This window comes from Rhinopithecus roxellana, chromosome 18 (genome assembly GCF_007565055.1).
Source record: "Rhinopithecus roxellana isolate Shanxi Qingling chromosome 18, ASM756505v1, whole genome shotgun sequence".
In the NCBI taxonomy this organism is placed as follows: Eukaryota; Metazoa; Chordata; class Mammalia; order Primates; family Cercopithecidae; genus Rhinopithecus; species Rhinopithecus roxellana.
The window spans coordinates 50,935,615-50,962,447 of record NC_044566.1 but is presented as its reverse complement, the minus strand read 5'-3'; the positions used below and the strand labels follow the sequence as shown (position 1 = coordinate 50,962,447).

Here is a 26,833-nt window from a genome sequence, read left to right as displayed (position 1 = left end):
TATCTTCATTTCTTTTCCTAACAATAACAACAAAAAGGGTGTGTGTGGGAGGGAGGCAGGAGATAATAAAAAACAGAGGATAACTTCTTCCTAAGGTAGGAGTGTGTGTAATATGTATGTGTTCATCACATATATCTGTACCTATAAAATAAAAAGTCCAGTATTTTTTATTATAATGAGCAAATTGAAAAAAAACATACACAAATAATTGAGAGATGAGTACAAGGGTTATATGTTGGTATTGTCAGGGTAGAAAAATACAAAGTTGATTTGTACTAATACTACTACTAAAAATTTCAAAGATGCTTGCTGGCTGTAAAAGTAAAACTGACAAAGCTAGATTCAGATGTATTAATTTTTATAAATGATTGTCAATACAGGCAACTTAAGTTATATTGAACTTATGCTTATTATTTGTAAATAAGTACCCAGCTAAGTTTGTGATTTGATACAGAGATATAAACATTGTATGTATTAAAGGAAACATTGCTTTTTAGAATACTCACTTGCAACAATGCGTCTTCCATCTGCTAGAATCATTTCTCCATTTTCTACTAGAGTTTTTAAAATACACGTGACATTTGTTGGAGCTTTGTCTGCCTCATCTACTACCAGAATGTGACCCAACTTTACTGCTTTAACCTTTGAAGACAGAAAATTTATCATAAACAATTAAATGAAGACAGCCATTATTAAAACTTCATTACTTACTGCTTTGAATTTATAACAGCTGGCTTTATTTAAGTTATGAGAATACACACACACACACGCATACACACACATACACACACATACACACACACATCTATAGCAGAGCTGGAAACAAAATTTTGTGATTTCTACCAAAAGCTTCACGTAGTTACTAAACTGCCAACTCTACAGTAATCTTTTTATTTCATTTTAGTATTAAAATTATTCCCATGGTAGTGATACCCAACAACATCTCACACCCAAGAGTAGGAGAGATTTAAAACAAGTATAACAAATAGAGAAAGTGCCATGGGAGTCATGAAGGGTGAGACATTACAATCATTGTGGACATTAGAACACTGAATTTGTTAAAGCTCTTAAAAGAGTATACAACTGTAATAGACCCAAAATGGATAGGGCAGAAGAGATGGCTACTCAAGACAAAGAGAATCAATGGTCAAACTCAAGAAATCCTGGGGCAAATCTAGAAATGAGTGACTATGAACAGTCTATGCTGGCTGAAGTAGAAGTTAAATGTGAGAAAAGGGACTAGACGGGTAGACTGGGTGTCTACTGCTAAGGGTTTAACTGCCAGACCAAGAAATAGGTACTTCCTCGTTAAGTAATGGGATGCAATTTAATGGTTATGAGTTGACACATGATAGAAGTGGAGCTTGGAGCTACACTTTAGGATATTTAATCTGGCGACAATATGCAGAATAGTTTGGCTAAAAAGTGGTTTGGGAACCTGATTTGAGGGAGGTATTAAAAAAATGGAAATGAAAGGCATTAGACTGATTTGAAGGTTTTGTAGAAGCAGAATCTATAGTCTTGGCAGTTGCCTGGGTGGGAAGAGGAGAAAGGAAAAATAAAAGTCTTAGATTTAAGGTGACTGGGTTGATGGTGACATCATGAAAAGAAAGATGAAAGCTAGAGAAAAGTCTTAAAAACATTTTTGAGGGGTGAATAAAAGAAGATATCCAATGAATTTAAGTGAAAAATCTCAAGATTAAAAAAAAAAGTAAGAAATATAACGTAAAGTGGACCATATCCTAATTTTTCTCGTAGGATGGTATATTTTAAGAAAATACAGATTAAGAAATGAGCATTCCTTCTACCACAATTATTTTAAAGCATATTTTAAAAAAACTTACAAGAAATTTCTTTTTAAATTTTAGGATAAAAAAATAACTGAATTTAAAAAAAGAAAACATGTAGCTTCTATGCTCAACCCGGTCTTTGTTCAGGGAAAGTCAGGCCCAATCTGGGAGAACTCAGGCAGGAGATCCTAAAGACTCCACTCCCTGGGGTCTGGACCACAGTGGTTCCCATGATGACTTATTTGTGCCATTACTGCAAAGGTGTCACGTGCACAGAGGGACATGCCTGGCAGGCTGAGATTTCTTTAGGTCTTGTGTAGGAAGTTGAGGACTGGATCTTCCCAGCTGTCTAAAACACTGGGCTAATATTTTATTAAATAGAACTATTTCTAAAAACTTTTCTAGAAACCTTACCTATTTTCAAACTGTATACATTTGAAAATGACAGTAAACTTTAAAAAAAAATCTGGAATAGAAAAGAAATCAATAGAGGATTTCTGTCATTCTCTAAATCTCTCACTCTGAAGACAGAAGAACAAAATAGGAAAACATGTTATCTCCCCAATAATTTGCGTATAAATATCCTCTCCTAAAATGAACATGAATGAACACTTTCCAGTTAGGCTGAAATGTACTAGAATCTGATATGGTTTGGCTGTGTCCCTACCCAAATCTCATCTTGAATTGTAGCTCCCATAATTCAAAAGAGGGACCCAGTGGGAGGGACCCGGTGGGAGATAACTGAATCATGGGGGCAGTTTCCCCCACACTGTTCTTGTGGTAGTGAGGAACTCTCACAAGATCTGATGGTTTTACAAGGGCAAACCTCTTTTCTTGGTTCTCATTCTCTCTTGCCTGCTGCCATGTGAAACATGCCTTTCACCTTCCACCATGATTGTGAGGCCTTCAGAGTCACGTGGAACTGTGAGTCCATTAAACCTTTTATTCCTTTATAAATTACCCAGTCTCAGATATGTCTTTATAAGCAGCATGAAAACAGACTAATACATAATCCATGAGAGATTCATCCTCCAAAAACTGAAACACAACTGCGAAACAAAAATACACTTGAAAACATTTCTATGATTAGATTACTAACCAAAGGCGAGTCTTCATATACAATAAGTCCGTCTTTAACTGAAGGCTGAAGCGTAAGAGTTTGTACTGTTGTATCCCTAAAGTAAAACCAACACATTCTATAGTTAGTAAGGAAATAAGCTGATGATTAATTATGAATAAAAATATAGCACAGGTGCATTTTTTAAAAGATTTTTGTTCATCATCCTGCTTCCCCTCCCCCCACTAAAAAAAAAACAGCAAGTGAAGTTTATTTCAGTAACAATACTCTGTAGACTTAATACAGTATAAATTACAAAGAATTTGAGAATTAATCCAGACTTATAGATTATCCAGGTTCTTCACTTCTCTTTTTATTTCTGGTAATATCTCTTGTAACCACCTCACACCTCAAAATTACCTCCTGAGGGTGAAGAGGAGAAACTAAAATAAATTTTATATATTTATATATAAAATATATAAATTTATATATATAATATATAAATTTATATATATATAAAATATAACATTTATGTTGTTTAAATATAATTTTGATGGCAAGTTTGGTAATGATTGGTATGCTGACAGACAAAGCAAATCTAGGAATTACACATTCAGGCCCAAACTGCCATCACTAGGTGCCAAAGCCAGACTACCATACCGCATGCCAAGAATACTCAAGAATTACTTTATGGGGCCGGGTGTGGTGGCTCACGCCTGTAATCCCAGCGCTTTGGGAGGCCGAGTGGGGCAGATCACGAGGTCAGGAGATCGAGACCATCCTGGCCAACATGGTGAAACCCCGTCTTTACTAGAGATACAAAAAAATTGGCTGGGTGTGGTGGCAGATGCCTGCAGTCCCAGTTACTCAGGAGGCTGAGGCAGGGGAATGGCGTGAACCCAGGAGGCAGAGCTTGCAGTGAGCAGAGACCACGCCACTGCATTCCAGCCTGGGTGACAATGTAAGACTCCGTCTCAGGAAAAAAAAAAAAAAAAAAAAAAGAACTACGTCATAGGATTTTGAACATTTCTGTTGGGATTAAGGCAATCCATTATATTTCTTAAATCTACTTTTACTATTTACTTGACCCTCCTTTAGATCAGGATCTTCAAAAATATTAACAGTTGACTGTCCTGATGTTAAGAGCCTCCTCACATGATGAGATATAACATTCACATCAAGTATGGATATTCTTGCCAAAATGTGTGTAGGGAAGTTGCAGGTGATAGGTAGGGTCAGGTATTTTTAAGGGGATCAATTTTGTATCTCTGCCTTCTAGCTAAGATTATTTCCCACAGAGAATTAGAACTACTTTAAAAATATGAGTAGCGTCTTTGAAGAGTTCAAAGTTATTTTTTCAGACTACCCTACTTCTTACTCAAAGTAAAGCATGAAGTTGTAATTGTGTTGTTTTGACTATCTACTATGTATAAGACACTACTGGACAGTGAACTTCAGACCTTGATGTTATACTTGTGAAACGTACACCCAAATGCCAAACTTTACTATAATCTATTAAAATTGCAAAATGTGTATCTGTTTTTTAAAAAGTAATAAATAGCACTTGACAATAAAAAACAAGATAAACTTAACATGTCCTCAAGTAACTGTTTTTCTTTTAGCAGAACAAATATAATAAAAATCAGTTTTTATTATTGCTTTGAGAGGCAGCTGTGGAGTACTGCAAAGAAGACCTTGGAGTCAGATCAATCAGGATTCAAATTCTTGTTGTGCCCCTTATTAGCCATGTGATTTTGGGTAAGTAATAAAGCCCACTCAAAAGGATTGCTGATAGAACACTTGGAAAGTGTCTAACACCATATCTGGCAGATAGCAGGGGTGTAATTACATATCAGCTTTAGATATTTGTTATCATTATTGTTGTTGTTGTGACTGAAAGTTCCTTGCCTGCCTACCTTTCACTTGATCTTCAGTTTTTTAGCATAGATGGTACTTCTTGAAAAATCCCTTCCCTGACCTTTTGTAGACAAGCTTAGGTGCCCCTGCTATGTGATCCCCTTGTGACCCATATATCCCCTAATTCAGCCCTTCACACACTATACTGTAAGTACTTGTTTTACTATCTTCCCACACAGACTGTAAGATCTAAGAGTATAGAACATGTCCACACTGTCCCTCATTCTGTCCCCCATCTAGATGTCTGGCTCACTAGAGGAATTCAATAAATATTAGTTGAATGAATGAAATAAACAAAAAATATGAAAAAGTAAAAGTCAACGATGTAGTTTATAGTGCAGGATAAAATATACAGACTTCCAAATTTATTAGATCATTGGATTTTGTTTTTAAACAGAGAATCTGGAACCTACTCTAGTAAATGTTGGGTTAGAGTAAGGTTAATTCTCTTAGGGGTAAGAAATGGTACATTCTGGCCAGGTGCGGTGGCGGAAGCCTGTAATCCTAGCACTTTGGGAGGTTGAGGCGGGCGGATCACAAGGTCAGAAGTTTGCGACCAGCTTGACCAGCATGGTGAAACCCCATCTCTACTAAAAACATAAAAATTAGCCCAGAATGGTGGCACATGCCTGTAATCCCAGCTACTTAGGAGGCTGAGGCAGGAGAAAAGCCTGAACCCAGGAGGCAGAGGTTGCAGTGAGCTGAGATAGCACCACAGCACTCCAGCCTGGGTGACACAGCAAGACTCCATCTCAAAAAAAAAAAAAAAAAAAAAAAAAAAAGAGAAATGGTGCATTCTAAGGAAAGCATCTGTAGGTCTGTATTAGAAAGTATAGTCATGTTGAGAAGGTATGTATGGGATTGACTAGTCAAGGGACGGAGGAGTTGATGGTTTATGTCCAAGATGGAGTTGAACTGGAACTTATGGTTGCAGTGGGAACCTTCCTCATCAGATTCCTCATTTATGGAGCTTGAACAGGTATGCTGGCAATACAATTATTGACAATTACAATTTTTAGACTGCTTGTCTTATTTGTATCTAACTTGGAAGGGTTCTCCTTCTCCTTCTAACTTTCTTCGGTTAATTATCTGGGATTCTGGCTTATTGCTGTTCCTGATTCCTATCTAATTCCCATCACCATAATCCTGGCTCTCCTGGGCCTGGCACCTCCCCCATAATCTACTGCTTCTTATGGCCCTAGCACTACACTTTACAAAGAATCTAATTTTGTTTATCTTCTCTAAAAAACAAATTAAATTATGTCTAAAAATAAAGCCCTGTGAGATGATAGGGAAAATGAAAAATACATTGTGGCAAGTTATTGGTGATTATAAACCTTTAGTACGAATAAAATGTTCCCTATATAACAAATGGATTGTCATATATCAATTTTCTGTATTTATGGGTTTTATAAACTTACTGCAGGACATTTTTTTTTTTTTTGCTAGCAAATTAATCGTTAAAGTTTTAAACAAATCAAGAACAAAGTTTAGTTATACTTACTTATTGTTAATATTCTAGCAATAGAGAAGGGAGTGGATGAGGAAGGGAAATAGATGTGTTCACACAGATTTTTATAGTCATATAACGAATTTCTCACCTCAGCTTTCACATATTTAATGGGCAACAACATGTCATCTTCCAGCACCAAATAGAAAAAGGAACTCTTGCATCATTATTAGAAAGGAAATTCAGTTGTTACCTTAATAATTATTGAGCTTCATAGCAGATTAAGAAAAGTAAATTCAACCTGAATTCTAATTTTAAAAAGAAAATGAAGTTGCTCTGTAACACTCGAATTCTGATAGCATACAATGTGTCAAGTTAGATTTCTCAAAAGACTTTTGTGCTAGAAATAAAAATCACAGGTTTGAGAAAACAAGCACAAATCAGATGATTTCCAAAGGAGACTAAAATGAGAATAAATGCAAATGGGAAATGTGACTTTTAGTGGAGTAGTACGTGAGAAAGAGAAATTTATAGGATAAAGGTGGTTTTGTTCTGCTCTTATAATAAGTCCCTTCATCTAGTACATAAAAAAAAGCAAAGGTTAGTAAAATATGTAAAATAATAATGAACTTAAGAAATTAGTAGGTTTATGTTTCAGTAAGTTACCCTCATTATGTAAGTGGGAAACAATCCACTATTGTCTGCATAAGACTTAATACAATAAGAAAAAAGGCTTGGTTTCCAAGATATACTATAAAATTACAAACTTTAACTTAGTAAGTAATAAGGTGACTACTGTTGTTACAGGCAGCATAAACTGACTCTTAAAGACAATATAGTATTTCTTTTTCAGAGGGTGCTTGATTAAAATCATTACTCTGCATTTATGAGCAACTTGGATAAAAAGATTAATTCTCCACACAAACAATGACCCTAAGAGAATATTTTATTTCCTGCAACTTCAATCCTCTTGTGAATTGTTCCTCTCAAAAACAGCTTTGAAATAAAAGCTAATGAAAATTTAGTGTCATAACAATACCAGGGAGAAGAAAACTTAAAATACATTTTAGTTACATGTTCTTAGCCTAAAGCTTAAAAAAGAGATGTCTTTCCAGTACAAAACATTTATCAGTAATACTTGATGAATTAATTAGAATGTTCAGCTAAGTGTTGACATTTGTTATCACTGTTCTCACTTTTGACTATCTTACAAACTACAGCATTTATCAACTAAAGCCTGTGTCAATAAAGGGGCTGCTCAAAGAAATACTGTACTAAACTCTATTCTTAACTTTGGCACTTTAAATCTTTTAAAAAAATTAGTTATTAATATTTCAATAGTAATTTAAAATTATTCCACATGTAATAAAAGCAATTAAATTGTGTAAAGACCAAGTTTTTGTCAAAATAAGGAAAGAGAGAGCAAGCACAATCTGTTCTGAAAGATTGTTTATAAAAGTACATTAAGTTAGTATCTTCTAATTTATTGAGGAGCACAATATCTAAAAATAGTGATGTTTACTTTAAGGATGATATTTTAATAACTTGTATCTTAACTGATTTATAGTTAGATTGATTTTAGAAAATTAATAATAGTTAAACATAAGAGTGAAGGAAGAAAGAAGACACACAAGAGTTTCAAAGAGCTGACGAAAATCTTCTCTGTCTTTATAGTTCATTAAAATAGAAATGCCTATAGGAATGGTCCACGCAATAATATGACTCAAACATGAGAAAGGAAAGACAGAATATGGAACAAAGGCAGCACTGAAAAAATGTTTGCTCAATATTTCTCCTTTTTTTTTTTTTTTTTTTTTTTTTTTTTTTTGACAGAGTCTCGCTTTGTCGCCTAGGCTGGAGTGCAATTGCATGATCTTGGCTTGCTGCAACCTCCGCTTCCCAGGTTCAAGTGATTCTCCTGCCTCAGCCTCCAGAAGAGGTGGGATTACAGGCATGCACAACCACACTTGGCTGATTTTTGTATTTTTGATAGAGATGGTGGTTCATCAAGTTGGCCAGACTGGTCTTGAACTCCCAACCTCAGGTGATCTGCCCACCTCGGCCTCCCAAAATGCTGGAATTAAAGGAGTGAGCCACGATGCCCATCTGCTCATCATTTCAAACAGAAGTTTAATTATGAAAAGAGAATTAAATGGCAATTTTCACCAGTAAGACATAAGCCTAACATCATTGATTGAGAGAAGTAAACACTATCAAAAGATATTTTTCAAGTGAAGATGAGTTCTTGGTATCAAGAATATAACTTTCACAAGACTTACTTTAAAATGAGTAAAGAAATAAAGATAAAGAGGACTAAACAGAATTATCACTAATAAAATAGAGTGCTACTTAGAAAAAGGTGATGTAAACAAGTTTAAGAATCCCTTGATGTTTACAGTCTGAGCTGTCCGCAGAGTAGTGGCATCCCATCCCCTAGCCCTATCTATAAAAGACAAATTCACTTTGCCATATTAGGCAAGAAACTTCCTTAGCCCCTCAAACAAAAACAGTCACCGTTAAAAGCAGTGTTGCTATCCAATACAACAATAGGAGGGTATAGAATTTTGAACAGGAAGAACATGTTTTCTTCTTCTTTTTGATTTCTATTGTACAACATGGTGAATATTTCTAGTTAATAACAGTGTTGCCTATTTCAAAATTGCTAAGTAAATTTCAAATGTTCTCATCATAAATAACGTTAACTATTTGAGGTGATGGATATGTTAATTAGCTTGATTTAATTATTTCGCATTGTATTCATAAGGTATAACATCATTTTGGACTCTACAAATTTTTTTTCCCCACACAACTCCCTCTTCACAGAACCCATAAGTTCATACAATTATAAACTGTCAATGTACAATTAAAAAAGAAAAAGAAAAAGAAGAAGATAAAATGAGCTATGACTATTGCAGTGTTGAAAACCAGCACCAGACTAAATCTGAGGTCTTTTCCTAGTTTGGTCAGTCTCCTAACCTCCTGAAGCCCAAGATTACTCATCTCTACAGAAGGAATTAATGTAGAACACTGAAGAAATGTGATAGTGTAAAAAGTAAGGAAGACAAAAGAGCAAGAGACAGAGACAGAATATTATTATACAGTGTTTTGAATATTTTGAACGCTTTGAGGGAAAAGTCCTTTTAGTATAAGTAAAATATTTCTGCCAAAGCTGCTGAAGACTCTATATTTTAAAATGGTTATTTTGTAGCGCAGTTTATTTAGTAGTCAATCACTCATCACTAATATGCTCAGATGCAAAAAATCCTAACTATAAAAGGAAGGAAGACATTAGGGGGATAATATTCATAGAATATTATCTGTGATGCAACACTTTGCTCTTCAGAGGTAGGGTCTGCTGGGAACAGCTGGTAGCAAAAAGCCACAGCAAAACAGTCACCTGATGGAAACTAAACATTTCAAAATGTGTTTACAAAATCTACTTACCTCTACCACGTCTCCTACTACTACATTAACACTATTTAAAAAGAAATTCTTCCAAAGTCAAAGCCATGCTGATAATCAAGTATTTTAACTAACTGAAAAATTTCTAAGTTGTCCACTGTTTAGAAATAAAAACAAATCTACTAAAATTGTATATAGAAAAATGGATATTTTTTCTGCACTCTGAAAACTAGCTTTCCAGCTTGGTAAATTTTAGGCATTCAACATGACCTAATTTCTTTCTTTCTTTCTTTCTTTTTTTTTTTTTTTTTTTTTTTTTTGAGACGGAGTCTTGCTCTGTCGCCCAGGCTGGAGTGCAGTGGCCGGATCTCAGCTCACTGCAAGCTCCGCCTCCCGGGTTTACGCCATTCTCCTGCCTCAGCCTCCCGAGTAGCTGGGACTACAGGCGCCCGCCACTTCGCCTGGCTAGTTTTTTGTATTTTTAGTAGAGACGGGGTTTCACCGTGTTAGCCAGGATGGTCTCGATCTCCTGACCTCGTGATCCGCCCGTCTCGGCCTCCCAAAGTGCTGGGATTACAGGCTTGAGCCACCGCGCCCGGCTACATGACCTAATTTCTTTGCAGGAACATCATTTTCCTTTTTTCCTGACAAAAAAGAAAGACAGTGTGCAGGTCCCTTATTTGAACAGAAAAACATATTTTCTAATTGTTTTTTGGAAAAAAAAAAAAGAGGAATGAAATAAGGATAAAAATACAAAGTTGAATGAGTGTACAAAGCAGCACACACAGATGCGACCAGCGGGTGTGGCTGATGAACACTGTACCCATCACATAAATCTTTAGCAGTAAATACAGTATATATGACCCTTTTAAAAATACTTTATCAATTAAGTAACAACATAAAAGTGTGATAAAAACACCAAATTAGTGAGTGACCACTTTTTCATGTTAGGACTTTCTATGATCTTTTATTCAACAAATATTTATTGAATACCAGTGAGTACTTCTTTAGAGATTGGAGGAGTATCTGTGAACAAAACAGGTAAAAATTCCTTTTCTTGAAGACTTCAAATTCATACTACACTTAAGGGAACTTATCTTACCATACTAATAATGTACCATCTTTAGTACAGTACTCAATTTTGCATGAGATTAAATATCAAAAGATATTTTGTCAGAGGCAATTCAAAGAAATAAAGTTAAAATGAATATTTTTGATCATCAAGACAAATAACAAACTAGTCTGGTGCAGTTTAAACCTACCAGAGGAATCAGGTTCTCTATGAAGTTGGTTAGGTATGTCTCTTTTGGTTAATAACCCAAAATACATCTTCACATAATACATGTTATCTAAAACTTACTATATAAGTTGCATTTTGTATATAGCATAATATTATTTGACATACTCTAATCCATGAATTATTTTATTCTCATTTTGGTTGTTCATCAACTGGAAAAAATTCCCAATTCTCTAGTTTTATGTTTATCAGACTTTAACCACCCAGGTCAAACAAAAAATAGTATATAAATAAGCGCTATGTTTGGAAAACTCTTACCTTAAAGAAAATCTGTGTTTACGTTTTCAATCACTTACCTGTTTTATTGAGTTTTTATGATAGATATTCATAAAGGAAGACACAATTGCATCACAGGAAAAACAATATATTTTGCATTTTTAGCAACAGAAGTTAAACAATTCATTTCAACCCCTGCCTATCATCCAGTGTAATTTTTTTTTTTTTTTTTTTTTTTGAGACGGAGTCTCGCTCTGTCGCCCAGGCTGGAGTGCAGTGGCGCGATCTGGGCTCACTGCAAGCTCTGCCTCCCAGGTTCACGCCATTCTCCTGCCTTAGCCTCCCGAGTAGCTGGGACTACAGGCACCTGCCACCATGCCAAGCTAATTTTTTTTTGTTTTTGTTTTTTTTTTTTTTTTTTTTTTTTTTAGTAGAGATGAGGTTTCACTGTGTTAGCCAGGATGGTCTCTATCTCCTGACCTCGTGATCCGCCCGCCTCGGCCTCCCAAAGTGCTGGGATTACAGGCGTGAGCCACTGCACCTGGCCCCCAGTGTCATTTTAATGGCAGAGGAAAAGGAACCTCAGAACCTCTGAAGAATCAGAGGGCAGAAGACTGAAGCAACTCTCTAAACATATTTTCTTGTCATCTTATGTTTTACCTTAAAATTTGATGTAGATGTTTTCAAGATTTAAAACTTCTTTTACTCTCTAGCCCTATGTCACAGTGATATAGATTTTGAAGCTATTCCATAATAAACCTAGTTTCTTTCAATACAAAAATATTTAAGCCATCATTAGGAAAATAGTAGCAAGGAGCTGTTGTCCTGAGCCAACACTTTCAGGAAACTGGGTTGAACTGAAGATGGCTGACGCTGCAGAGCAAGTTCAGCATCCGCACGCATTTTTCTGTTCTAGTATCAACCACATTATATCTTGGACCTCATTATATCTTGGTATAAATGCAATCAGTTTTTTCAATGTATGCACCATATCAGAGTGATCACCATCTAGAGCCTCCAGAATGATGCCAAGAAGGAGCTATGTGCAGCATTTTCTGACTCCTGCTGGTAAGCATTTCAACAATGGCACCTTTTAAAGATATCACACAGCTTACATCATGTGGGACCAAAAAGTTCCTCATCTCCTAGGAAATCTCTTCTACTCTTTCAGGATGAACACAAGGATGTGGTTCATTTGTCCCGTTTTCTCATCTGAGTTTAGGTATCACTGCAATTTATTTAAGATTAGCCAAAACATCTTCAAAACCACACCAAAACAAAATACTTAATACGTGGGTCAAATTATAAAAAAAATAGGCATGTTTACAGAGGCAAAACACTGGAAATAGGCTACTGTCCAGTGCTACTCAAATGTCAACCTTCCCAGCGAGGCCTTGCCTGATCAACCTATTAAAACTGTAATCTCTGCTCTGGCCCCCTTCCCTGCTTTATTTTCCCCCATAACACTTATCACTATCTGATGTACTACATATTTTAATGATCTCATTCTCCCTCTCACCAGCAACTATAGATAAACATGAAGATTGGCCTTTTTAGTACTTGTTCACTGATGTTATCACTCACACTTAGAAAAGTAACCAGCATGTAGTAGGTGTTCTCAATGCTTGCTGAGATGGATGCATTTCAGATACTTCAATCATGTACTGTGAGGCCATACTGAGCTATTAGAAGTTCCTTACACACCGGGTTTATTTGTGTGCACCTTTTCTCCTTTCTGGAAAGTTTTCTCTTCCCTTTCCCCTGCTTTTTGTGACAAAAGGTTAAGGCCCATTCCTTAAACACTCAGCTCAAATGTCACCTCCTCTTAGAAGCATTCCTTATTTCTCACTGTTATCCTCCCCGCTGAACTACTGTTCTATAGGAAGCACTTTATACTTAAGAAACTTTTCAGTTGTTCACATGAGTATCTCCCTCACAGGACATATACTGCCTATAGACAAGGGTATAACATTTTTTTACATATACCTAGTGTCTATCATCATGCCTTCAACATTGTAGGCATGCAAAAAATGGTTAGCCAAAGAATAAACACATGAGTGTATTAAATACTAATTATAAAATGAATTATATTTATACATTTCCAGTGTGCAAAGCAGGTTATTAGGCATGAAGGTTTATAGAATGAATAGTTCACAGACCCCAATCTCGGGGAGCTCACATGACAGGGTGATAGATATAAGGCAATTAAATTAAATTCATGTCAAAAGATGACAAGGGCTATAACAGAAAACAAAACAAAGTGCAGTGGGGATACAGAAGAGAAGGCAATTAATCCTGATGGAAAAGAACAGAGTCCTGATTATGAAATTTGATTTTAACTGGCAGGAATGAGTAGAAAGTATGTCTAGGCAGAGGAATAAGCATGTAGAAGTTGGGGGATGCAAGAGAAGTTTAAGGCTACACTTAGTTATCCAGCACGTCTAGGATATAGTTGCATGGAAGGACACAGAGCTAGACAGGCAGGCTAGGTCCAGAGTGTATAGTCTTCATTGCCATTCTGAAGAGTCTGACCTTCATTTCATGGAAAATATGAAGCCATCAGAGAACCAATCATCTATCCATTTCAGAGACAGGATTGGAGAAGATTCTCTAAATGGATGTTTCAAAGATGGATGGAAGGGAAGAGACATTACATTCATTCATTTGTTTAACAAATGTTTATCAAACATCCACTATACTCCAGGCATTATGCTGGAAGTAGGAAGTTCAAAGATATATACCTGCTCTTGAGAAGATCTCTCTGTTTAGCAAAGGAGACAGAGATGGGAATATGTAATTGTTATAAAAAATGACAGGTACAATACCAGAGCCTGTTCTAGGTCAGTGGCTCGAAACTTAACCACCAACGAAAGTTTTTAAGAAGACACATTCCAAAACATACAAAAATAGAAACAAAAAACAATGAGCTAAAGGTGAAAAACAACACCTTAAAAACACTCTTGGATTTTATTGGTTAATAAAGAAAAACCCTTTTTGTTCTGATTAAAAATTAAAGAAGGATATTTTGGGAAGAGCAATGTTATCGATACACTGTATTATTGTGTGATTTAAGGGTCTCCTCCTAACCTCAGTTTACTTTGCTACTTTGTTTCAATGCCTATCATCTCTGAAAAAGAACTCACAAAGACAGGGGATCCAAATGGAAGAAGTGCAATACTGATTGCATTCCGTGTAGTTCAACACGCATTTTTCATCCATTTATCAAACATAGGCTCTTTTGCACCCCACTTTATGCTTATGGTGGCACAAAGAAAGGAACCAACATCTGCTTGTGGAGAAGAAGAGGGAAGGATCTACGATATTTTCTTACAGGAAAACACTTTGATTTTCATTTTGAAGATAAAGTATGAGTTTTCTGGGTAGACTTGACAGGGAATTCCAGGCAACAAGAGCTGCACGGAACAAGTTGGGGAGTAACAGATACGGTATGTGACACCTGGGAACCACAGGCAGCTCATATGGCTTATGCATACGTGGGAGAGAAAGGTAGGTGGAAGTAAGACAAGTGAAACAGATAGTGGCAACGGGAGTCATTGCAGGGTTCTGAGCACAAGAGTAAGTAATCAGCTTTAGTAGTAGAAACATGTGAGGCACGGAAAGCAGAGATTAGAGGTTGAGTTCTTAACCAGGAGGCTACTGCAATAGTTCAGGCAAGAAAAGATGAGCAATGGACTGGTTCTCACTGCTACAAGCATGCTGACACGAATGATTCTATTTCCCTAGTTAGAGACCTTAACTTGGCTTGGTGCCGTTAGCTGTTGGCTGCAGTCCTATTCCAAACTGTCACTTGACAACATTCTTACAATCCTCTAATTGCTGTAAATGTGAAAGGCTGGCTATTACTTTGCTTACAGATCAAATCTGCATTGGGTCAATTCATCTACCGACTCTCCAGAACAGACAAAGTTGCTGAAATGCCAGAATGTCTCACCACAAATAAACTACAATTATGAAAATAATAATTGCTGCCAAACATATCAATGTTTGAGCTCTCCTCAAGTAGTCTCCCATTTGTTCCTTACCACATTACCCTTTAAAAATGTTTATGTCATTTTCACTTTATTAATAGCATTGGTATTTTCCTGTTTATTAAATTATTTGTTCATTGCCTATCTTCTCACCACTAGAAAGAAAGCTTCATGATAGCAGTGACCTTGTCTGTCATTCTGTTCACTGTTGTATTCTCAAGAACAGTACTATGGACATAAGAGGAACTCAGTAAAGGTTTGTTGCAGTAGATCTCCTTTACTACCAAATGCAACTAAACCTCAGCTACTGCAGCACTGACTTCTGAAAGCTCAAAGCTAAACTTTTCTCTAGAGAATTTTCTTCTACTAATGGAGGTTACCTCACCCAGAAATGCTTGGGAGGTCACACATGCCTGCCTCCCTTTCTCCCTCAGGGCAGCCCTAAATCAATGACTTAGAGATATGAGGGTGAAAAAGGCTGGTGCTCTTGCCTTCAGGTGGGGTAACTGAGTAGTAACATTCACGCTCCAGAACTCCTTATGAAGAGGCTGAGGCCAGCCTTTAGCTAGACCACCTCTTTTCATTGGCCTTATCCTGAGTCCTTCACTTGCTTACAGATTTCACCTAGAAACTGTCCCTCCAAATCATTTCCACAAACATTTACGTCTCTGGTTCTGCTGCTAGGGAACCCAACCTAAGGTATCTGTTGACTGCTTGAATGAATGAAGAAAAATGTAGAAATAATTCTTAGATCTTCTAGCAATACTTTTCATTCTTCCTGCATAAAACATCATAGACACACCTCAGTTAACAGAAATTAGCTAACGAAGTTGTGAACTGAGCCACCCATAAATACATAAATTTACTACTAGTTTAAGTCCCTCATCCCATCCTCTTCTGCTCACTTGTCACTGTTGCCCTCATCTGAAGATTCTGGCTAAAACAATAAGGAATGGTATTTTATAAAACTAAAACAAAACAAAACACCATTTTAAATCTAATTGAATAAGAAGAAAGTTGGGAGGTATCTTCTTCACTTTGTCTGCTTATAACAACCCTGTAAGAAACCTGCAGCGGGTGCTGACTAGAAAGGTCCAGAGAGAGGCGAGCAGGTTTCAGTGGTTAGGACATGATGTTAAACATGTTAAGATAATATACGATTGAAACAGTTTTAATATTGAGTTGTTTTATTTATTTATTTATTTTGAGACGGAGTCTCGCTCTGTCGCCCAGGCTGGAGTGCAGTGGTGCGATCTTAGCTCACTGCAAGCTCCGCTTCCCGGGTTCACGCCATTCTCCTGCCTCAGCCTCCCGAGTAGCTGGGACTACAGGTGACTGCCACCAGGCCCGGCTAATTTTTTTTTGTATTTTTTAGTAGAGACGGGGTTTCACTGTGTGAGCCAGGATGGTCTTATCTCCTGACCTCGTGATTCACCTGCCTTGGCCTTCCAAAGTGCTGGGATTACAGGCATGAACCACTGCGCCTGGCCTGTTTATTATTATTATCATTATTATTATACTTTCAGTTCTAGGGTACTTGTGCATAACATGCAGGTTTGTTACATATAGTATACATGTGCCATGTTGGTGTGCTGCACCCATTAACTCGTCATTTATGTTAGGTATTTCTCCTAATGCTATCCCTCCCCCATGCCTGCACCCCACGACAGGCCCCGGTGTGTGATGTTCCCGGCCCTGTGTCTAAGTGTTCTCATTGTTCAATTTCCACCTATGAGTGAGAACTTGCGGTGTTTGGTTTTCTGTCCTTGTGATACTTTGCTCACCTACAGAATGGAGAAAATTTTTGCAATCTACCCAATCTGACATAGGGCTAATATCCAGAATCCACAAAGAACTTAAAGAAATTTACAACAAAAAAATCAAACAACCCCATCAAAAAGTGGGCAAAGGATATGAACAGACACTTCTCAAAAGAAGACATTTATGCAGCCAACAGACACATGAAAAAATGCTCATCATCACTGGTCATCAGAGAAATGTAAATCAAAACCACAATGAGATACCATCTCACACCAGTTAGAATGGCAATCATTAAAAAGTCAGGAAACAACAGGTGCTGGCGAGGATGTGGAGAAATAGGAACGCTTTTACACTGTTGGTGGGAGTGTAAACTAGTTCAACCACTATGGAAGACAGTGTGGCAATTCCTCAAGGATCTAGAACTAGAAATACCATTTGACCCAGAGTTGTTTTTATTTTTATTACAAATAAGGACTAAAATTTTTAAAAATTCTTCTTCCATCAGAATATCTCTGATTTTATCATGGAAATAATGATTTTCTTAATAAAATTATGCTTTACAATTAAAAAAGGATTAAAAGATTATAAACTAAATTTATAATAGTGATTGACTTGAGGAAGGGGAGACCAGACTGGAAGTGGTGGCCAAAGGAGACCTCAGTCATAATTACAGTGTTTTATTTCTGCACAAGGAAGAGTAGAGTCAAATTTGGAAAAATATGAACAGTTGTTAAATCTGGGTGATAAATTTGGATATGTGTTATATATTTGTATTTACATTTTTTGGATTTTTAACGTTTTTCTCAAACTAAAAAAGTAAATAACACTTGAAAGGAATGTAGCTGTTCTGTAGTGGCAAGGGACATAACAAAACTAAGTAGAAAATACACATTGCATCTCAGTGGTTCTCAAGCTCCTTAAGCTTGTGATTTAGAAAATAAAGATGAAGAAACCCATAGAATCCTGTCTCCAGTCTTCTTTTCCAAAACAGCCCTGAGCACACCACTTGCTGGTATCTCCAGCTTCAGGAGTCTGTAGCTCTGACTCATCAACTCCATAACCCACAAATTAGATGCCAGGATAATGTAACCACTTGATGGGTACATTGAAACAAAGGATATTACTGAAGTACCCAGCCGGGGAGGAACATCATCTAAAAGACCACAGGAATTAATTTGGTAAACGTTTTCATGAATCGTCCAGGTGACGGAACAGAAAACAGGGCTATTAAATTTACTGATGACAATCCTCAAATGAGATGTGATTGAGCATCAATGTAAGTGTAACAATCTGATGAAGTGAAATTTAATAAGGTTATCATTATTGATAAAAATGGAATAATATGGAATAACTGCCCAAAAAAAATGTGGAAAATACTTGGGATCAAGCTGAGCAAGGATTAGGAATATGATGCTAGAATTTTAAAAATCAAGTATTATATTATACATAGGCTAAAGTGTAGACTGTAACAATTGGTTGACCCACAGTCCTATCACATGGATAATACTTTAGTGACATACTTACTGCAGTACTATCCTCACTAAAATACAATGGGTTCAGCACAATAAACTTAAGCAGCAGTACAGTACAGTGGTTAGAACACAGGGCTGCAGCCAGAATGTATGAAGCCAGCTATGTGACCTTGGCCAAATTGTTTAACCTCTCTGTGCCTCAGTAGCCTCATTTGCAAGACAGAGATAATAATATTATTGATATTATAGAGCTGTAGTGAGCAGTAACAAGTTACAGTTTGAAAACAGCCTAGAACAGTACCTGGCACAAAGTAGCTGCTATGCAAATGTTAAATTAAAAAAAAAAATAAAGAAAACCTAGGTAATACCATTCAGGACATAGGTATGAGCAAGGACTTCATGTCTAAAACACCAAAAGCAATGGTAACAAAAGCCAAAATTGACAAATGGGATCTCATTAAACTAAAGAGCTTCTGCACAGCAAAAGAAACTACCATCAGAGTGAACAGGCAACCTACAGAATGGGAGAAAATTTTTGCAATCTACTCATCTGACAAAAGACTAATATCCAGAACCTATAAAGAACTCAAATAAATTTACAAGAAAAAAACAAACAACCCCATCGAAAAGAAGACATTCATACAGCCAAAAGACACATGAAAAAATGCTCATCATCACTTGCCATCAGAGAAATGCAAATCAAAACCACAATGAGATACCCTCTCACACCAGTTAGAATGGCAATCATTAAAAAATCAGGAAACAACAGGTGCTGGAGAGGATGCGGAGAAATAAGAACACTTCTACACTGTTGGTGGGACTGTAAACTAGTTCAACCATTGTGGAAAACAGTGTGGTGATTCCTCAAGGATCTAGAACTAGAAATATCATTTGACCCAGCCATCCCATTACTGGGGATATACCCAAAGGATTCTAAATCATGCTGCTATAAACCACACATGCACACGTATGTTTATTACGGCACTATTCACAATAGCAAAGACTTGGAATCAACCCAAATGTCCATCAGTGACAGACTGGATTAAGAAAATGTGGCACATATATACCATGGAATACTATGCAGCCATAAAAAAGGATGAGTTCGTGCCCTTAGTAGGGACATGGATGCAGCTGGAAACCATCATCCTCAGCAAACTATTGCAAGAACAGAAAACCAAACACTGCATGTTCTCACTCATAGGTGGGAACTGAACAATGAGATCACTTGGACACAGGAAGGGGAACATCACACACTGGGGCCTATTGTGGGGAGGGGCGAGGGGGTAGGGATAGCAATAGGAGATATACCTAATGTAAATGACGAGTTAATAGGTGCAGCACACCAACATGTATACATATGTAACAAACTTGCACACTGTGCACATGTACCCTAGAACTTAAAGTATAATTTTAAAAAAATACATCAATTTGGAGATCATCTAGAGGAATCAAAAATTGTTACAAACCTAAAGATCTACATGGAAAAGTAGAGGCACTGGCATAATTTGTAAAAAAATTAAAAAGGGGGAGGCAATAGAAGCCATTCTTAAAATGGAAACTACTGCTCAATTGCTAATAAAAATGTTTCCAAAACAGCCTTTTCAAATTTTTAATGGGGAAGATGAGAAAGAGGGAGCACCCTGGCTGTTCTGTGCAGTAGCTGACATTGGACAGGGCTCGAGTTCTCCAGCGTTCTTATCAGTGCTAAGAATGTTGTGATGACTCAATAATCATTTTTTCCAGGAGACTTCAGAAAGCTTTTACTTTTTCTATTTTCTGCCAGTATTTCTATGTGCCCTCCATAACTTTGTGAATTTCAAAATTTATACTGTCACATTCAGTTTTCTTCAGCTTGAAGGGAGCCTCATATGTTGAATTATGCTGTGCTTTGTAAAGCATGTCATCATTCACTCCAGGATGTTTGATTTTAAGAGGGCGGAATTTGCTAAATGGTTTACTTCATTTGGTTTCACAAAAAAAAGTATAAAACTATGACAGAGGAAAAGTAAGTGTTTTAACAATAACCATCCATGATACAATATTTTAATGACCTGAGTTGGTTAGAGCACTTATATGACAGTTAAAGATCTATTATGTATGTAGAATTAACCTTACTGAATTCTAAAACAAGCATTAGTGCTCCTCAGTAGGCACGGCTGACCACAGGGGAGCTTGACCTGGAAGTTTCAGATGAAATTAGCACATACCAAGCCATTTAAACAAATACTTACTGGATATCTGCTGTGAATTAAGAACCACACCAAGTACCTGCCTCATGATTGGTAGATCACACACAGGAGTTATCGTTAACGTCTCTTTCCCCTCACCCTCTGCATGGTTATAAAGGCTGAAATTAGCCCTGTAAACCTATTTCAATAGTCCCTTCTTTCCACTCTCATTGTTAATATGTTTGCTCAGCACCAACAATATGATCTGGATCACTTCCTAGTGTTTTCTGTGATTCAAGACCTGCCTGTTTTTAATAACCATAATGCTGCTTTCTCTGTGCTCCACTTAGAAAACTCCTACTTATCCCTTAAGACTCAGTTTGAGTGCTACCTTCTCCCTATCACCTTCTACCATACCACAGACATGTATTCTGAGAGTTGAGCCTCCTCAAGGCTCCCATGGCACCTGCACATGCTCTATCATAGCTTATATGCAATAACTGTACCATAAATGTTGATGCATTTTCACCACTGACAAGCAAGCTGTACCAGGTCAAGATGGATATCATCATCTATACGTCATCCAGTGCCTAAAACAGACACTGCCAAACAAAATGAATAGATATTAGGTGAATGAATTAACATATAGTGAATAAACCAGGTTCTTGCCCTCAAAAAGTTCCCTATTTAGTTGGAAAGGCATGATTGGGCAAAGGGGAGGGGATGGAAATAAGATACAGAAACTACTACAGTGCAAACCAATGTTTGATAAGAAAGCAGGGTATATGGCAAGAAGCTAACAGTTACTATGTTGCCTAAATGTTTAGGCACCTAAAGGTGCCAGATACTGTGGTTGGCCTATTGCACACATTCTCTCATTTATTCCTCACAAAAACCCTGCAAGGTATTATTATTTCAATTTGATAGGCAGGGAAATTAAGACTCAAGGAGTTGAGGGCTCAGAAAAGTTAGTAAAGACTGGATTTGATCTCTAAAACCCATGCCCTTTCTATCACAATGATACAAATTCAATTCTGTGGAGTGTCAGAGGAGGGAACAAACAGTTACACCCAGAATGAAGAAAAATCACAAAAGGTTTTATGTAGAAGTTATAGTGGACCAAACCTTGAAGGGCTGGGGGAGAAAGGAGCTACATTTTAGATGGAGGAATAAAGCAGGCATGCTACAAATTCAAAACTTGTGAGTAGGACGCTAAATAGTCTGGAGTAAATTGAGAATATCTGCAGAAAGTCTCACTGAAAGAGAAAGTTGGGGCTATCCTGGGAGACCTGGGATCTCCCAGTCTAAGCACCGCTATTAGAAAAATAACCAAGAGCATAGGTCATGTTAATGATTGGACCTGTGCTGTCCTCTTCAATTATGAAGGATAGCAAATGAAAAAAACTCTGGCAGTATAAGTATTTCAGAGCCCTAAAATAAGTCTGATTTTAATATAGACATGTATTTTTAACCAGGGAGGAAATACAGCTACAGAAGTTAACATATTCAAGTGTCCTCTTAATGTCAAATTAACATAACATCATAGAAAATCAAGTAAATAGATTCACTTCACAAATGGGAGTCATATATTCCCTTCCGTAAATGTATACTTACAAAAGTAATTACTTTCATTAATCTTTTAAATTACCTATATCATACTCTTCAGACATCTTGATTTTAACTAAATACATGAATTGCCCCGCTTGCTGGCTTTATGAAATCTGATTATCAAAACATAACATGGCCATATTTAAAAGTATACTGGTTGTGTTTTATTTGTGTATGTTTGCTGACAGTTTTACTTATCAAGATTATGTTTTGAATGGCTTTTATAACTAATTTGTTCAAATGACATTCATAAACTAAGTGTGACTAATTATTTAGATGGTAACATCACAACTCCATTGAAAGGAATCTAAAATAAACAAAGTAAAGACCTTAAGTGGATTATCTCATAGATTAGAGAAGTCTTAAACATTCTTTATAGACTGCCTTTTTTAGGTCTTTTAAACATATGTTTCTCTTAAAGCAATTTTATGAGCTGAAATGTTATAGCAAATGTAGCCCTAAAGCTGTATATAATAAATAATAAATTTCCCACACTGAAATTAGTAGGATTGTCAGTCTAGTTAGTAAAAAATCTTTAATGTATGTTTTTTTTTTTTAATTTTAAATTTTTGCAGGTGCTGATATGGTTTGGCTGTGAACCCACCCAAATCCCATCTTGAATTCTCACATGTTGTGGGAGGGACCCAGTGGGAACTAAATGAATCATAGGGGCAGGTCTTTCCTGTGCTGTTCTCGTGACAGTAAGTCTCACCAGATCTGATGGTTTTAAAAAGGGGAGTTTCCCTACACAAGCTCTCTCCTCTTGTCTGCCACCATGTGAGACATTTCCACTAACAGCATACAAGGGTTCCCTTTTCTCCACATCTTCACCAGCATTTGCTATTGACTGACTTTTGGATAAAAGCCATTTTAACTGGGTAATGTATGTATTTTAAACAGAAATCGAGACATTTCACTTCCAACTTTACATAGTAAATAACCAATATTGTTGGAGATACTTAGGGCCCTTATTAAAATGAATAGATATTTTACTTGTAATACTATTATTAATCAATAATATAGTAATGGGTACTATAAAATATAAATTTAGCTTTGAATTTTTTATTATATTTTTAATTTATGATTTATTTTCATAGATAACATATCTACACTTTTATCTAGCCAATGTCTATATTACTATAGAATATAAATTAGCAGCATGCAACTCTTTACAATTTATGGATCATTTCTTATTTTGTAACAAATGGTTAGTATTATAGACATTCTAGGCAGAAAGTAAGGCACGGTATCTCTAATCCTTTTAACTTTTAAAAGCATGGTGAATACTGTCTTCTTTTTGCCCAATGAAAGATATTCAAATACAAAGCTAAGAAAGATATTCTTATATAAATGACCCCAACTGCTCCTCTTAGTCAGAGATGAAAGAACTGAGACCCAAAGAAAGGCTCAAAAATATATAGCTTCAAATGAGCATATTATAAATTAAAGATTGAAAATCAATAATTTAGGCATTCACATCAAAAAGTTTTAAAAAAGAACACGTGAAATCCAACAAAAACAAAACGAAGGGTATAATAAAAATCAGAAATTACTGAAATAGAAACAAAACATACAAAAGAGAGTTTCAACAATGCCAAAAGTTAGTTCTTTGACCAATAATATTGATAAACTCCTGGCAAAACTGATTGTGAAGGCAAATAGCCAATACCAGGCATAAAAATGGGAATATCAATACTGAGCCTAAGGACATTAAAATATCATAAGATGATATTTTAAATAACTTTATGCCAATAATTAGAGGCAACAGATCCTAAAACAACATTTATCAGAACTTTGTATGGCTAATAAACATAATGAATCCGCAACTAAAAGGCCTGCTTATAAAGATAATGGTGGTAACATACACCTAGAAATAATCACTAATACTTGTTATATTTCATTGTCTCCTTTTTTGCTGGTTAAGAAATGACCATAATCTAAAATTAGAATTGACTGAGGCAGTTCAGCCTAATATATCTTTCTAAACATATATTTTGTTGTTCAAAATAAAGGAATGGAGAAACTGCCCTCATGATATGAAGAAACTCTCATGTAAAATGACTTTCTTTCTCCTAGGGTATTATATTGGGAGCTGAGTTTAATTTCTAAAGCCATCCTTAAGAAAAAAATCGGTTTTCTGCTTGATTATTGTAAAATATTAAATTTAAATTCACTTGTTTTCACTTTAAATTGATAGTATATACTTATATGGCATCTGTATATACATCTCCATGGTGAAGTGATTCTCATAAAAAGTGACTTCCTCTTTTCTGAGTATAAATTTCAATGACAATTTCAACTTTTGAAGCCATCTTTAAGAATAAAAGATTTTTTCCTTGATTATTTTAAAATATTAAATTTAAATTCATTTGTTTTGCTCTAAATTGATACTATACACTTAAGTAGCATCTGTATATACATTAAAACTGTCAAGTAATAAAATATTTTTAAAGGAACCCTCAGTCTACAGTAGGAGGTAAACACTATGCAATCAAAACAGCACAAATTCTGCTAAGAATGAACTGCAATGCTCACTTATCATCCTTAAATACAAAATACTGGTCTTGCTAGGTGCCCTGTAACTCAAAAATTGGAACTATGATATGTTACGAATAGAAATTATTCAAGCAAGAACTAGCAAACTAGTTGAAAATTCTGATTCTTTCATTATATTTCCAACTTTATCCATGTGAGAGGAAAAACTAATTGAATAGCTTAAAGGACAAGGGAAAAAAAGAGAGTGTTTCAGGGGAACATAGAAGATCGAAATAATTACAAGTAATTACAGCTCCTGTAGGATTATGTTCCTTATTTCTTCCTATATCTCCTATAATACACAGCCCTGTAGTTTTAATAGGACAAATGTTTAAAAATTTTTTGAGTTGAAAGTTCTAAGTTTATATAATTCATCATTCATACAAAGAACCATGAGAAGATATAAAACTAGTGTGGTAAAAATTTGGATGAAGCTGAATTTAAAAATCAGTATTAGTCTTCTTTTAAAAAATAATTACAACCTTTATTTTAGATTTAGGGGGTACATGTGCAGGTTTGTTACATGGCTATATCATGTGATCCTGAGGTTTAGGGTATGACTGATCCTGCCACCTACATAGTAAACATAGTAACCAATGTTAGTTTTCAATCCTTGCTCCCCTCCTTCTCTCTGCCATTTAGCAGTCCCCACTATCTATTGTTGCCATCTTTATGTCCATGAATACTCAATGTTTAGCTCCCACTTATAAAAGAGAACATGTAAAAACCTATATTCTTAAAGCACTTGAAAAGGCTAGAAATTTTCTGAAATATGTAGTTGACCTATATAAAATTTGGGAAATGAAATGATGGGTGATAGAAGAAAGAAACATGGAAAGTTATGAGTGGGAATGTGGGGGACAAGTAATATGACAATGAGAAGAGGGCTTTCTAGGGAACAAATTCTTAACATTTAATGCCTAACATATTGAGAAGAATTATATTTAGCTTGGCAAATTCAGGGATCTAGCTTTGTAACTAGAATTCTCTAATACTGGCAGAAATGATGGTAGCAGAAAATCAGGATTAAAAATGTATTGTAAACAACAAAGAAGAATACCTTCTATTTCCAAATAATGTAGAATGAACACTATATGGCAGAGATACTGAGGATATTGAGGGGGATGTTGAGGTAGATGAAGATAAGGGGAATAATTTACTATGACAGAAGCTCATCATCTCATGAGTATGAAACAGATAACCTTCAGTTCCATTTCAAACAGCCATCAGCAAGTTAGAAGTATCTGAAGAAATAATGGTGTCTGTTGACCTTGTTACACACTAGTAACAATAGCAAATTTAAATTTTGCATATATTATGTTAAATTAATTTATTCCTAAATATATTCGTTACACTATTGTAAACAGTATTTTTAAATTTTTTCCCATTGGTGTATATACTAGCATATATATATATATATATATATATATATATATATATATGGAATACAATTGATTTTTGTACATTTTCCTTGTATCTTATGACCTTGCTTAACTTGGTTGTTAGTTGTAACACCTTTTTTATACGTTTCTGAAGATTTTTTATATACACATTCATGCAATTGTGTCATCTATAAATAACATGCATGCCATTTATTAAGGTTTCTGGCTTTATTGTGCTAGCTGGCACCTCCAGCATAATATGAGTAGTTAATATTCTTGTCTTTTCTCCTAATCATGAGAAAAACATTAGTTTTTCATTTTTAAATATGAAGTTAGCTATAGGCTTTTTATAGATGCCTCTTATGTGATTGCAGAAGTTTCCTGATATTTTTAGTTTATGTGATGTTTTATCACGGATGGATATTGAATTTTCTCAAATGATTTTTCTGGCGGCAATTAGAGGATCATATGGTTTTTTATTTATTCTGTAAATGTGTTATATTATTTGATTTTTAAATGTTCAGCCAGCCTTACATTCCTGAGATAAAATCTCCTTAGTTATGACATATTATCCTTTTTATATATTGTTGAATTTGATTTGTTAACACTTGTTAAAAATTTTTGCATCTATGTTCATAGGAACTTCTGAATTGTAATTTTATTTTTTTGTATTATACAGGTCTGCTGATAAAAAGCACTCTCAGTTTTTGTCTGAAAATGTCATTATATTTCCTTCTGAAGAATATTTTTGTCAAATATACTAATCTATACTGATCTTTTTTTCTTTCA

The 26,833-nt window shown here is 35.6% G+C and overlaps 1 protein-coding gene across 4 annotated transcripts in view; it reads right to left on the bottom strand.

The window, feature by feature from the left end:
- The window catches only part of VWA8 (von Willebrand factor A domain containing 8), a 382,692-nt gene that overhangs the window by 153,006 nt on the left and 202,853 nt on the right, over positions 1 to 26,833 (bottom strand). For all 4 annotated transcript variants that reach the window (XM_010374503.2, XM_030922264.1, XM_010374504.2 and 1 more), the window contains 2 exons: positions 2,890 to 2,965; positions 507 to 642 (listed from right to left, as the gene is read on the bottom strand). In XM_010374503.2, coding sequence (XP_010372805.1) covers positions 507 to 642; positions 2,890 to 2,965 — 212 coding nt within the window. The remainder of the gene's footprint in view (positions 1 to 506; positions 643 to 2,889; positions 2,966 to 26,833) is intronic.